The 15,464-nt window shown below is 37.8% G+C and overlaps 1 protein-coding gene and 1 non-coding gene across 8 annotated transcripts in view; both read left to right on the top strand.

The window, feature by feature from the left end:
* The window catches only part of EIF3A (eukaryotic translation initiation factor 3 subunit A), a 52,324-nt gene that overhangs the window by 27,124 nt on the left and 9,736 nt on the right, over nt 1-15,464 (top strand). For all 7 annotated transcript variants that reach the window (XM_045023507.1, XM_045023509.1, XM_045023510.1 and 4 more), the window contains exons 11-18: nt 128-313; nt 5,218-5,565; nt 6,396-6,500; nt 6,900-7,013; nt 7,355-7,477; nt 8,895-9,048; nt 10,152-10,336; nt 13,371-13,459. In XM_045023507.1, coding sequence (XP_044879442.1) covers nt 128-313; nt 5,218-5,565; nt 6,396-6,500; nt 6,900-7,013; nt 7,355-7,477; nt 8,895-9,048; nt 10,152-10,336; nt 13,371-13,459 — 1,304 coding nt within the window. The remainder of the gene's footprint in view (nt 1-127; nt 314-5,217; nt 5,566-6,395; nt 6,501-6,899; nt 7,014-7,354; nt 7,478-8,894; nt 9,049-10,151; nt 10,337-13,370; nt 13,460-15,464) is intronic.
* LOC123375240 lies at nt 421-552 on the top strand. Its single transcript, XR_006581362.1, has one exon. It is a non-coding gene; the product is annotated as a small nucleolar RNA SNORA19 (small nucleolar RNA).

Genomic DNA, 15,464 nt, shown 5'->3' on the forward strand with positions numbered 1-15,464 from the left:
GAAGCACAAATCACTACTTTTAACTCACTTTTTGACAGTCTATATTTCAAATTGATGTCTCATTTTAAATATTCAGTGGTGCCCTAATCCTGATCTTCTGAATCGTTTTTCAATATATTTTGTAAAGGTTCGCCTTGATCATACTTCTCGAACGCTGAGCTTTGGATCAGATTTAAATTATTCAACTCGGGAAGATGCACCGCTTGGCCCTCAGCTGCAAAGTATGCCTTCTGAGCAAATTAGAAATCAGCTGACTGCTATGTCCTCTGCTCTCGCTAAGGCTCTTGAAGTCATTAAACCGCCAAACATAGTGGTAAGTATTTTTAAGTTTTTGAAATTTTTGTTGGGAAAAAAAAAAATCTCATCATTCCATGAAGTGAATTGTGTCTCTGTCTGCTCAACCTTTTCTTGCCTAGTCAAATGCACATTTCATTGACCTGCTCTCATTGCATTGCTGAGCAGTGTTATTTCTGATGTGCTAAACAAACAGGTGAAGGTTAATTAGCAGCATGACTATATGTAGTTACTGTTGCCAGTCCCCTTCAGACAAAACAACTGATCAGGAAGGTCAGTGTGTACAAATTTAATGTTGTAGTAAAATTATTATTAGCGGCAGATGGCTAAATGCGTCTTAGCATCCTTTTGCCCTCTCAATTACATGAACCCCACCCTTCTAATTCCACCAGCTTTTTTGGATTAGTTAGATATACTTGTTTTGAAGCTGTTGGTTTCTTTGTAAATATTAATCGTTTGTTTGATTTACTTTCCTATGGCACAGGAAAACCATTTAGAATAATAGAATATCAGGGTTGGAAGGGACCTCAGGAGGTCATCTAGTCCAACCCCCTGCTCCAAGCAGGACCAATCCCCAACTAGATCATCCCAGCCAGGGCTTTGTAAAGCCTGACCTTAAAAACCTCTAAGGAAGGGAATTCCACCACCTCCCTAGGTAACCCATTCCAGTGCTTCACCACCCTCCTAGTGAAAAAGTTTTTCCTAATATCCAACCTAAACCTCCCCCACTGCAGTTTGAGACCGTTACTCCTTGTTCTGTCGTCATCTACCACTGAGAACAGTATAGCTCCGTCCTCTTTGGAACCTCCTTTCAGGTAGTTGAAAGATTTGACTGTCTATAGATAGTTAAATAAATTAATGGGCACTGCTGGGGTTTGAGTGGCCCAAAGCTTGGTTGTTACATTTTTTTTGCAGTAATATGTTGCTCCATCTTTCTCTATTTTATTGATGATATTACTGTTCTAGAGCATTGTGCCAACTGTTGTTTTACAACCCTCAAGTTGTAATGATGAGCTGTATTCATGTACTTTTGAATTAAGTAAAAACATAAGCTAATAAAGATATTTTGTCAATTTTATGTTTTGTAAATTTCAGAATTTAAGGAATAGGTGGTTTGTCAGATTGAATTAGATTATTGGTCCATCTGGTAATGTCTTCATCTGGCAGTAGTAAGTTATTGACACTTCTGAGGGAAGCCAAAAATTCCATGATGCATCTAACCAGTTAGTATGTGGCCATGTAATTAAAGACTGTATCACCAGGTACGCATATGAGAGGGTGGAATTAGGATTGCCTGGGCAACCTTTATTCTGTGGCAACTCCCCCTTAGTTGAGGCTGATAGTTGCATGTTGGATTTCAACCTCCATCTTTTATGTCACTCTTCAGGTTCTCCGGGTCTCCAGGAAAACTGATCTTTCAAATACTTTTTTTGGTGGAGTGAGATCTCTGAGTTAATCTTTACCTATCAAAGAAACAAAAAAGGGCTAACTTTTTTTTGTTTTGCAGATGCATTTTGAGAGTGGACATTTAGAATAATAAAAATATAGGGATGGAAGGGACCTCAGGAGGTCATCTAGTCCAGCCCTCTGCACTGAGGCAGGACCAAGTATACCTAGACTAGCCCCGAAAGGTATTTGTCCAGCCTGTTCTTAAAAGCCTTCAGTGAAGGGGATTCCACATTGGAATGCTTCCATGTTCCAGTGCTTAACTATCCTTATAGTCAGAAAGTTTCTCCTAATATCTAATGTAAATCTCACTTGCTGCAGATTAAGCTTTCATCTTCAGTGGGCATGGAGAACAGTTGATCACCATCCTCTTTAAAACAGTCCTAATCATCTTTTAAGACTATCATCAGTCTCCTTTTTATCTTCTTTTCTCAAGACAACATACCCAATTTTTTAACCCGTCTTTATACGTTTAGAAAACATAACCTTTTACAATTTTTTATTTCTGTCATCTGGCCTCTCTCTAATTTGTTCACATCTTTCCTAAAGTGTGGTGCCCAAAGGTGGGGACACTACTCTAGCTGAGGCCACACCAGTAGGGACAGTTACCTCCTGTATCTTTCATACGACACTCCTGTTAATACACTCCAGAATATTAGCTTTTTTTGCAACTGTATTACATTGCTGAATCATATTCAATTTGTGATCCACTATAACCCAAGATCTTCGGTAGTAGGACTAGTGCTTAGCCAGTTTTCCCCATTTTTTAGTTGTCCATTTGATTTTTCCCTTCCCAAGTGTAGTATTTTGCATTTGTCTTTGTGGAATTTCCTCTTGTTGATTTTGGACCAATTCTCTAATTTGTGGAGGTTGTTTTGAATTCTAATCCTGTTCTTCAAAGTACTTGCAGCCCCTCTCACTTTGGTGTCATCTGCAGATTTTATGAGCACAAACTCTGCTCTACTATTTAAATAATTAATGAAAATATTGAATAGTACTGGCCCAGGACAGACCCCTGCAGAACCTCACTAGATAATTCTCTCCCCCCCCTCCCATTTTACTGCAAACCACTGATAACTACTCTTCGAGTACTGTCTTTCATCAAGTGTTGTACCCACCTTATTGTAATTTCATCTAGACCCTGTTTCCCTAGTTGGCTTCTCAGTACGTAAAGTAACTATGTATTGAGTGAGCTCTGTCGTCTTTAGATTTTTTTACGTTGTGTTCAGAGAAATCATTTTGTACGTGCAGTGTTTCAGTCTTGAGTTGACTGCTAGATAAATTATTTAAAGGTGACTACCTGCATGATTAAGCACTACTAATGATTGTCATAATGGCTGTTAGCAAAGTGTTCTTAGGGCTGGGTCCAAAGCCTAGTTAAGTAAATAGGGCTCTTCCCAATGATTTCAGTGGGTATTGAATTGGGCCTTCTAACTTTAAATTCTTAGTAGCCTTTGGTAACTGATTTATTATACAGCAGGGGAAAAATAGAACTGTACAAGGTTAATTTCTGAAAGATATTTACCGGTAACACATTTTCTGTTTCCATGTTTGTACTGTTGATGTGTTTAGATTTACTGAATGTTTACATTCAACATGTTTGACTTTACAAGCGTTTAGTGAAAATGCCAATTATTTTTTAGGTGATAAGTTTGGAAATCGCACTAGATTTGAGATTGGCTTTTACATTTTATTCTTTAAATTGCTGTTCGTTGTTAGATAGAGCTTGATCAGCATGTAATGGTGTCTAGTAGATATTATGGTTGTACACAGTACCTGAGGCCATGCTCATATATATTTTTATATATAATTATTCACCATGTTTGACCCAAATATAGGCACATTACACAGTCAGTATTTTTAAAGAGACCCAAGTATTATAACCCACTAGCTAGACCCATATTTATATAGTGGAGCTTAAAATAACTTTTCAATTATAATAGTGTTTAATGTGTACTTCTATTTTTAGCAGTCTCAAAAGGTTGGCAATCTTTATCAAATAATAAATGTTTTCTCCATAGCGACAGAAGTCCTTTAACAATGTGTACAAGTTACAGTATTACTCCCTTTTTTAGAGTAATCTTAATATTTCAACCACGATTTATCAAGAATTTCCATCTATATAAGTATAAAGTAATCAATAACACAGTATTCCACGGTATATGCTTATCAGTCTTATGAGTGCATATTGTGTAATGCAAGTTACCCAGTACTTGTGTTGGCTGAACATATCCTGAAATGTTGTGCTTAAACTATTTCTTTATAGTCCTTTAAATGTTTTCCAAATAATATAGTTTTGTTATGATGTTGGGACAGCAGACTTTGGCCAGTTTCTATTAATTGGCCTAAGCTGGCCCACAGTTTAAACATCTGCTTGACTTGCAGGTGCAGTCAGCTAATTAGATATGTAAATGCTTGCAGTTGTACCTGCAAAGAAATTCAGAAACTCAAGAGTTCTGATTTTAAAATCAAACCCCCTTTGTGGTTACAGTTGCAAGCTGTAAATCAAGTAGGTTTTTTTTATGTTACTTCCAGAACTTTGCTACTATATCAACACACTCTGTAACTGTGTCAAATTCACTACAATGCATATGGGTGACATTTTTAAAGTTCTCGTTAAGCCTTTCCTCCCTCCCCACTTTCTTCCCCTTACCCCTTCCCCTTCTCCCCCAGTAGCAGTACTTATAAGTGGCTTCAAAGAAATCTGTTAGTCTTTAAAATGCCAGGGGACTCCTCCTTGTATTCAAAGAAATGTACATGCTGCTTCTCTTTGTTCTCTTTGTAAAACTCTGCAGTGGCTGATTAGCTAAGGTGTGGTGGTGGGGGACGGGTGGTGAGTAAAGAAGAAATGGCAGAAGATACTTAAAAGTCTATGTGAAACCTAGTTATTTTTTATAAATGAATTTAAAATAGTCTCAGATAATGCATTTGCTTCTGAGTCATCCTGTCAGTTTTTGTGATCCTACAACTTTCTCTCCCCCGTTGCTGTATAAAAGATCCATAGAAACATGGAACACAGATTAAATGATTGTACAAGTGAAACTGGCTATACATAAAGTGCTATTTAGTGCGTAAAAACAAACTGAAAAAAGTGTTTTTTCATCTCTCAGTTGTAGAATCATAGCTATTATTGTTACAATGGTATGTAAAATATTTTCAGACCAAATTGATTTTTTTTAAGGAAGTTCAAAAATTTCACAGCTAGGACACACTTCATAGAGTGTTGATTGGATACTGGAATGCTTAACATGTTTAACTTTTTTGCATGTGAGTATTCCCTTTGAGACTACTACTTGTATATGTTTACAGGATTGGGAACCATGAGTTCAGTTTCAGTAAAGTTTTTCATGCAGTTACCAAATATAGGAAATAAGATGACTTTGAGTTGTCTGGTTTATAATGTTTCACTTTCTTATGACTTGGGAATTTTAAAGGGATACCAACCAATTTTCTGTCTTGTTCTTAATTTGCATTCAGCAAGAGAAGGAAGAACAACATCAGTTAGCTGTCACTGCTTACTTAAAAAATTCAAAGAAAGAGCATCAGCGTATCCTTGCTCGTCGTCAAACTATAGAGGAGAGAAAGGAGCGTCTTGAAAGTCTAAACATTCAGCGTGAGAAAGAAGAGTTGGAACAGCGTGAAGCTGAACTTCAAAAAGTTCGTAAAGCTGAAGAAGAGAGACTGCGCCAAGAGGCAAAAGAGAGAGAGAAGGAGCGTATTCTGCAAGAACATGAGCAAATCAAAAAGAAAACTGTTCGTGAACGCTTGGAGCAGATTAAGAAGACTGAACTGGGAGCCAAGGCATTCAAAGATATTGATATTGAGGTAAGCAACTTATTACTGGAATATTGAATTTATTCTAGATTCTTGTACTGTTATTCAGCTGCCTAAGTTTCATATTCTCCACCTGTTTTGTTTTTATGTCAGTAAGACATTCCTAAAAATATGAGACTACCAATTTGGGCAATTTAAATATTTGATCAATCATTGGGATAGGAGCTATTTACATGTAGGAAAGAAGTCCAGCCATTTGAGAGGGGACTGAAGATTTCTACCATCTAGATACCTACCTAGTAATAAAACATGAAATAGATATCCAAATTGTACCATGACAACGGGACTATATCTTAGGGTACGTCTTCACTACCCGCCATATCGGCGGGTAGCAATCGATTTCTCGGAGTTCGATATATCGCGTCTCATCTAGACGCGATATATCGAACTCCGAACGCACTCCCGTCGACTCCGGAACTCCACCACCACGAACGGCGGTGGCGGAGTCGACGGGGGAGCCGCGGACGTCAATCCCGCGCCGTGAGGATGGGTAAGTAATTCGAACTAAGGTACTTCGACTTCAGCTACGCTATTCGTGTAGCTGAAGTTGCGTACCTTAGATCGAACCCCCCCCCCCCCAGTGTATACCAGGCCTTAGTTAGAATTCATATTAAAAATCTATGACATGTCTTCAAAGAAGAATGCAAGTTACACAACAGACACTAACAGGAGCCTAAAAATATTCAGAAAGTCAACTAGTTTGGAAGTTAAATAAGAAATTGCAAAAAAAAAAATTAAAGTAAACATAGGAGACTGCATTCATGCCAGGAAACAACTGTTTGCTTTCTGTACTGTTTATTAACTTTAATATCTGATTGTAGGATCTTGAAGAATTGGACCCTGACTTCATCATGGCTAAACAGGTTGAACAGCTGGAGAAAGAAAAGAAGGAACTCCAAGAACGTCTGAAGAATCAGGAAAAGAAGGTATATAAAGCAACAAGAATATGGGCGTGGCTGTATAGAAACTTACACAGGTTTAGTTAAAGCATTGTGAACCCCTGTTTGGATACACTTTTATACTGATTTTAAAACAGTATCAGTTTACCTTGCTGCTTTAGAGATACAGGAGCAAGCTGAATTCATACAAGCCAGGTTTTCATTGATTTGAGTCTCTACACACATATCTGCACCAATTTAACTAAATTGGTTTAAAATCACACCTTGGATTAAACTGGTGCAATTTTGCATGTTTCAAAGACGAATATGCTGGGAATACTGAGGCAACAAATATATTGGGTGAAGTAGAAATATTTTTTTAGCATACCAGATTTGGTCTTTATTTTATATATTATAGGTATAATATGTTTGGTTTTCTATATTTAGATTGACTATTTTGAAAGAGCAAAGCGCTTGGAAGAAATTCCTCTGATAAAGACTGCCTATGAAGAACAAAGAATCCGAGATATGGACCTGTGGGAACAGCAAGAAGAAGAAAGGGTAAGGATATTTTGATTTCATATAGCAGCATCATTTGGTGTTCAATATAAAAACTAGGTCTGTGCCATGTATGCTTTCTCTTGTCCAGCTCAGTCCAAGAAGGGGAGATGTGATTTAGTTCATAGGGGATTATTTCGGTTTCTCATTATTTTCTTCCCACTCATGGATAGCAATGTCTTTTGTGTCAGTCCAGCTAGAGAAAGTGGCAGCTGTCTGATAAGCTGCCTCTGGTTGTGGGCTCTGAGAGTTAAACATCCTTAGGGGATTTGTTGTGTGTTATAAAGACAAATATTATGTAATTTTAAAAAATTGTTAATATTTTTACTTTTGCATATTTGTAGATCAGCACAATGCAGCTGGAACGCGAAAAAGCCTTGGAGCATAAGAACAGGATGTCAAGGATGTTGGAGGATAAAGACTTATTTGTATCTAGGCTCAAGGCAGCACGACAGTCCATTTATCAGGTAAACATGTGTTCTTGTTGGAAAAGCATTTCTATAAAGTACTTAATTTGTGAGTTCAGTGTTCCACTTGAAAAATACAAATGAATTAACAAATGGAGCTAGACAAGATAATGTCTGTTTAAACTAAAAAGATGTTGCCCTGCTATTTTTCTGAAACTCTGGGGGAAAAACCCTTTCTGGCAATCTAGAAGAATTCAAATTTAGACAGTTGACCCTTTAAAAGACAAACGGTGATGGCCACAATGTGACATTGAGCCACAGAACAATTTTGTAATTCCAGAGAGGCCTCGTTCTTTCATTGAGAGTTATATTAATGAAGTGTGCATGGGAGCGGAGATGTCCACTTGATGATCTGGCAGACCCTGACACTTCCCAGGCACTGTCATTTAAAATTGCTGTGGCTTCTACCACAGTTGCTTACATGGAAAAGTAATTATTAAAACATTAGATGTATTTTAGCTGCCTTTCAATGTGGTTTAGCAGATGGAAATGAGGGAGAGCCAGCAGCATGTGACCAGTCAGCTCTTCTAGACCACAAATAATCCACAGACCACAATTTGGAGTTGCTCGTCTGGTTAGAGTAATCACGAAAATGTTTCTAATCTAAAGAACAGACTTAATTTAACACTATTCTTGTGTTTCAGTTCTGTCTTTTTAGTTGATTCGGCAGATCACTTATATGTTACAGAGGTATCTCTGGTATTTTAGATATGAGACTAGGTTCCTGACCTGAACAGGTCATACCTAAATTAGATAAATGAAAGGGGAGAAGAGATGCAATTGAAATTGTGTGACTTAGTTTCCTGTGCTAGCACTTTGAAAACTTCACTGAATTTCTCTGCAGTGTATTGGAGATTTAGCAGTATTCCTCCCATAAATATTATGGAATTTAGAAGGGAAAATTATTATCTTAAAAATGTATCTATTGTCTTTAGGGGTTACCTCTTCAGAGTTTTTCCTGAGATTTTTAGGAATATGAGAAACTGTCAAAATCAATATTCCGTAAAAGTAGGAATTTAAATTATCTTGTTAAAGAGGGAAGAGGTTTTAGCAGCTTTCTGGTAGCTATGTACAACTCTTTTTTTGGGGCACTACCTGTGATTTCTGAGAGATTGGGCATCTGTTTATCATACTTGGGTTTCTGAGGAAACAAAGCACTAGCATTGCGGATGCTGATTCCGTTTCTCAGAGGTAGACCATTGCATCCCTTTATTCTTAACTTCCCAGAAGGGGGTTGGCAGGAGGAAAGTTTAACCATCACCCCGTAAAATTGCTAGTGGATGGGAAGATGACTACTGCAAAATTTGTTGACATTACTATTTTGTAGTTCTTTGCATCTTTGTTCAGTGACCTAAATAATTCTCCAGCTGTTGGATTGAGTTCTGACGGTTTTACTTGTAGTCTTGCTATTTTTCAGGAAAAACTCAAACAGTTCGAAGAAAGGTTAGCAGAAGAAAGACATAATCGTTTGGAGGAACGTAAGAGACAACGCAAAGAGGAGAGGCGTATTTCTTATTACAGAGAAAAGGAGGAGGAAGAGCAGAGATTGCAAGAAGAAAAAATGCTTAAAGGTAAAATTTAAGAGACATGCACTGAATAAACTGATATTGTATTTCATTCCTTCTTGAAGCGTCCCAAAATCTTTCAAAGTCAAGTATAGGTCACTGTGTTCCATTGGATAGTAGGAAATTTTTCTGTTCCTTTCCATTCGCAGGGAAGTTCTCTATTCATTGCAACCAGACAGTGCATCTTGTGAGATGCATGCTTGTGCAGCCACCCAGGTTGCTGGCAGTCTCTCTCTGTGTACACACAGACACACTAAGGGCAGAGGTGTGTGGAATGAAGAGGCAATAATGAATGAAGGAGGGGATAGAGTAAGAATGGGAGTTGGAGAGTCTGTATTCAAAGGTTTCAGATTAGAGTTCTTACATTCTTTCTTTCTGTACATGAGGAGAAAAAAATAGAGGGAACATTTTTGCCAGACTGAGAACACAGGAATTACCATATCGGATAATTGGAGTATTCTCTCTAGTCCAGTATCTTCTGTCTGTGGTGGGCTAGTACCCGAGACTTTAGAAGATGATCCTTGGAAATCCTTAGATTGGACAAATATGAAATAACTTTCCATAGGGCAAATATTTTCCCAACCTGCTGTTAATGGATGACTGAAGCCCTGAAGTGTCTGGTCTGTATTCTTTATAAAACATCTTAAAATCTTATCTTCATTCGGGATTTTTGTATCTGGCTTATGAAATAATTAGTTGCTTTTTTTGACGCATCCTTAAGAAGAACTTCTTGCCCATGCCTGAGGTACATCAAGGTTGTTTTGGTGTTAACTAGTATTTCACACTTTTAGTATTAATAAATTTGATTTGTGCAGCAATAAATAGATACCTGCATGGTTTCTTTATTGAATATCCAACAGCTGTTGTGCCAGATATCAAGTTGATCAATTTTTTTGTTTTTTTCTGTCACGTAGGCGTTAATTACTTTCAAAAGAAGAATGCTGCTGTTCACAAATACTACAATAGTTACTTAGATGTTTGTGGGTGGGAGGAGGACTATTGTGTACCCTTTCTTTTTTTCCTCCAGTTATAAACTGCTCTCAGAGAGGATTTGCTCTATTGGTAGTTTATTTTATTTTTTTTCAAAAGAATACAAATTCTTGTTGCAGAGCTCGAAGAGAAGGAACGTATTGAGCGTGAAAAACGTGAGGAGGAACAGCGTGAATACCAGGAGCGTGTCAGAAAACTAGAAGAAGTAGAGAGGAAAAAACGTCAGAGAGAGCAGGAAATTGAAGAGAGGGAGCGTCGCAGAGAGGAGGAGCGGAGGGGTCTTGATGACCCACTTTCAAGAAGGGTATAGTGATTTGTTTTTGTTTTTTAATTGGCTGATTGCTCTTCCTCTCTCTCTATTTTGTAAGGAGTTGAAAATGCAGTTTAGGTGGGCTAATGAAAGTCGTGTAGAGGTGTACAACCAGTAAGGAAAAGTTTACTTAAATTCTGTGTGCTTATTTGCTTGTCTAGTTCAGAAGTTAATATTTGGGTGCTAGCAATTGACAATTTATTCATTGGCCACAGAAAATTAGTTGTCAACAAATTGAACCAATATGTTTAAAGGGGTGGAGAATAGATTTAATTGTGGTCAGCGCAGATGAATTGGGAGGGACCAATGAGGAACAAAATTGTAATGACTTATGCTAAAGTTGTGAATTAGAATAGCCATTAAAGGGAAACTCCAGTCTAAACATAAAAATAAACCTGCTCACTATATTAGATTAGAAGAGTGAAGGACTAAAAAATATCTTTACAAAATCAGAAGCTATCATTTTGAAAATATACTATAAAATAGGACTGAAATAATGCAATTTCCCAGTAGAGTACACTAGAAATAACAATTTTTAAAAAATCCAAACTCATAAGTTAAATTGTGTCATTATTTTGGGGATTGGCATAATAATAATAAAGTCATTCCAAAAATGTGTGTTACATCCTGCAACTTACCTATGAAAAACTTTGAAATTTTCTAATTTTTAATGCTTGCTAATGGGAAAGCTTGTTTTAGGTCCTCCTTTTGATGTGTCATTCAAGGAGATACTGAAACAAGTAGAAGTACTTGTAGAAGTACTCTTCTACAAATATTTGTACAAAAGTGGTTGTTCTTAGCAAACATTTGTTTGGCTATCTAAAACCACCAGCTCATTTAATACCAGGTGACACTCTTGTCCATTACTAATTTGCCTATGTGAAAAAGTTGATTTCCAGCTCCTAGGGAACAGGTATCCATATCACCCCAAAAATGCCTTCACAACTGGCAGACTCACTGAAAGCAAGGATTGCATGATCCTAGGTAGTTAACTGTGATCTTTTGTGCAGAGAGAACTTTATCTACGGGGCTCTCAATTTAGTACTACTTACTAGCACTACTACATGTACATATTCTAGTACAGGGAAAACTTTTCAGTCAGAAACTGAATGTTTAATCACAACTGTTACAAAAGGGCCTACTCTCTCACTGACCGTCTTTTTTCTGTTTGAGTCATTGTAATGAATGTGTGAAAAGTTATTTCTATAACAAACTGGTTGTATAAAAACTTACATATATCCCTTCTGGAGGAGGAGCTAGGCTTTGTAGGGCATAAAGCCCATATTGAAATACAAATTTAGGGGCTTGGAAACACCATTGACCAAGTAGCTTTAAATGTCTTTCTATGTTGGATCCAATTTTGAAGGTCACTGTTCTAAGTGAGTGGATGGCTATATGAAAATCAGTCATTCATATGACTAATCTGTAAGCAAATCTATCGTCTTCTATATCTCGTACAGAGTAAATGAAACTGTTTCAGGATTAGATAAAAATGGTCTATTTTTGTTTGATAGTAGGAGAAAATTTGCTTTGTAAAATGGATCATTGATTATTGCTATGCCTAATATTCACTTCCAGGGATTTAACTATAAAAATATCATATGCTAAATAGCTTCTGTGTAAAATGGAGTGTCTGTGAATCACAAAAAAACTGTGTTAAGTGCTTTACAAACACAGAACAAAAAGATGGTCCCTGCCTCCAGAGGGCTTATAATCATAATTATGAAATGAGAGAGACAACAGATTGATATTGATAGGGGAATATAAGGAAACATTAAGGCAGTATTAGTCAGCATGATCAACAGTATCAGTGCCCCAGCTGCTTAACCGTTGTCACATCTTTTTGTAGGCATCACAACAATGGAGAGTTTGAAGGAGGATAATAAGGTAGCTTTGCAGATGATTATGGAGAGCTCCTCCCAAGCATAATGCATAGCAGGGGAGAAAGCACAAAGGTGCTTGTTTGAAAATTGAGCATGTGGGTAATGGACGCTGGCATCAGTGGCCAATCGAAGGCAAGAGTCAACATTTCAGTAGCAAATAGGAGGTGAAAGGCTGTAGAGGGCTTTTCTTTGAAAGTGAAGACAAGCAGGTTATATTTGCGATAGAGGAGGGGTTGCCACGGGAGAGATTCAAAGAGGAGTAGGTGACATGATGAAAGCGATAGACTAGAAGAATGATCTTTGCATCAGTATTCTGAATGGATATGAATGGGGCACAACTGCATTTGTCAAGGCTAGAGAAAAGGAGGTTGTATTTGAGATATGAGGTTGGATGAGAGTTTTAGTGGTGTGGATGGATGAGAGAGAATTTGCAAGATTTAAACATAGCCTGAATGTAGGGATCTAGAGAGAGATCCAAGTCAAAGATGATGCACAGATTACAGGTCTGAGTGACAGGCAGGATGGTGGTGATGTTCACAGTGATTGAAAAAGGAGGTGATTTGGGAAGATTAGGAGCTCTGGTTTAGCCATCTTGTGCTTGATATCTAGACATCTAGATAGACTTCATAGACACACAAATGTGTAAAGGTACTCTGTATCCATAGTACCTGTAAACACTTACAACCAAGTAAAACCTTATAACAACAGTGGGTCATATCATGTAATGAACGAAGAACACTTTTTAAAAAGTTGGATTGAATTGACTGGACATCTGCTGCTGTTTATGGTAGTGCAGTCATTTAAAACGTCTTTGAGTTGAGTTCTAATATATTTCTTAGCTAAAAAAAGCTAGCTGCTGCTTAAAGTCACACCACAATATTACTCATGTACTTAATTAGCTCTAGTAAACTTTTTGTTGTATTAATCTAGAATTTAAACCTAAAGAAATATTACTTGTATCATATTATCTGATTGGCTGAGCTAAGGAACAGACCTATTTACAGTTATTCAAGCATAACATTGTAGAGAACATCAGCTTAATTGATGCCAGAGCATGATGTTAAGTGAATGGATTGCAAATATTAGAAGTTCTGTATTTTTGTGCTACCAAAGCTGATGCTACTGTTTACCTGTGATAAATATAGGAATCTCGTTGGGGTGATAGAGATGCTGACAACACCTGGAGACGAACAGCTGAGCCAGAATCAGAATGGAGACGAGCACCACCAGAGAGGTAAGTAGAGGGAAATCCAGCATCATGGTTGTTGGGCCTCCAATTTGTAGGCACTCTTCCTGTTGTCAGTCTGAATAGCCTTTGCCTCTATTATGGCCAGCATTTGCATCTTTGAAAGTTATCCTCAAGGATTTTTTTAAACTCCTTTGTAAGGATTCCAAAGTAAGACAGAAGGAGTATAGCTATTTAAAAATGCAAATAGGGAAGAGGGGACTTGTGATAAGATATGATAAACACCCATCCAAACTCTATCGTGCTTTTATCCAAGCATCCTTTTATCTAGAACACTGAATAGAATTAAACTTCCTGGTTTATTTAAACCTTTACATTAAATCCAGTGGATGCCACCAAACCTCTAATAAACCAGCAGCTGCTTATATGATTTTTCCTTTGCTAAATCTGCAGCCTAATCAACCATCATCTTTACTTAAATGATTTTCTGCAGAGCTCAAAATGAGGGAAAGAGAGTGACTAGATATAGACTTTGTGATGACCTGTCATATTAGGAATTTTCCATTAAGGAATTGAGAGAGAAGAACTTTGTAACAAAAATTCAAAGCCTTGCAAGAAATTCAAAATCCAGGATAACTAAGGGCTGGTCTACACTCGGGGGGGTGGGGGGGGTCGATCTAAGATATGCAACTAGTGTAGCTGAAGTCAAAGTATCTTAGTTCGACTTACCTGGCCGTCCTCACAGCGGCAAGTCGACCGCCGCAGCTCTCCCGTCGACTCCGCTTACTCCTCCCGCCGAGGTGGAGTACGGGCGTCAATTCGGGGATTGATTTATCACATCTAGACGAGATGCGATAAATCGATCCCCGATAGACCAATTACTATCTGCCAATCCGCCGGGTAGTGTAGACGTGGCCTTACAGAAGTTGAAAATATATGCTGCAAGCTGAAACTAAGAGCTAAAGAAATGTCATGAATTGAGAAGGGAAACAAACTGAAAAGGGAGAGTTTAAGGACTCAGTATTTTGAGACTGTTCTTTTGCTAAAATGCTTATCCTGGGTCTGAATATTTTAGGATATTTGGGTACGTTCACTGATAACTGAGAGGATTTTGAGAGTGACTGCACAGAAGGAGAAATATAGGTCTTTGGGAACTCTGTGCATCGGTTAGAACTTTTTTCTTTCTCTTCCATGCAGTTACAATGTTGAGAGAGGAATCAAAATCAGTACAGGCTAATATGCAAGGCTATTGAACGTTTTCTTGACCAATTCTTTTAATTTGTCCCAAGAGAGTAATTAAAGTCAAATCCAGCCATAATACTTTCTGACATTGCTTAAGATGAAGGCTAGGGGTCCTGTATTATCTGTGCACCCAAAAGTCTCATTGGTTTTAGTGGTAGTCTGGGAGTACAAGGAATGTGTTAATCTATATAGGACTCTAGTGTAGTAATGTAGATTTGACTGCAACTGAATAAAATGTTCAGAAATCTATTTCTGATTAAGGCAGAGGCAGTGAGATAGAGGGCAGAACACAGAGCAGCAGCAGGAACACATATATTTAGTTTATGCCTACAGCTCCTAGCACAAATAGTGTCATGTTGGAATCGTCCCATGGACACTAGTAAAGGTAAGGAAATTCAGAGATTGTCTTGCAAACGTAGATTTTTCATTTGAAACCATTTAATTCATCACTCAAATGCCAAGAGCCATATGACAGTCCATAATCGTGGAACTACTTGAAGAGTGCAGGCAGGCCTCACACTGATTACCCAGGACTTCAGGGTGGTCATCTTAGCTGTCAATTTGTCCCAGTTGTCCTCAACCTTTTCTGGACCATGACCCTGTGTTACAACAAGAAAAAATTGCAGATTTCCCCCTCCCTAGCCATAAGGAGAGGGTAGTCCTGACACATGCTGGGTGTGTTTGCAAACCCCTGGTTGAGAACCTGTGTCTAGTCAATGGAGAGTCAACCTTCACCATACAAGGAAGATAGTGAACATAAGAAACAAAAGAAAGCATAAATCTCCTAGAATCTGGGCAACAAAATTAGTAA

Source organism: Mauremys mutica, chromosome 7 (genome assembly GCF_020497125.1).
Source record: "Mauremys mutica isolate MM-2020 ecotype Southern chromosome 7, ASM2049712v1, whole genome shotgun sequence".
Classification (NCBI taxonomy): Eukaryota; Metazoa; Chordata; order Testudines; family Geoemydidae; genus Mauremys; species Mauremys mutica.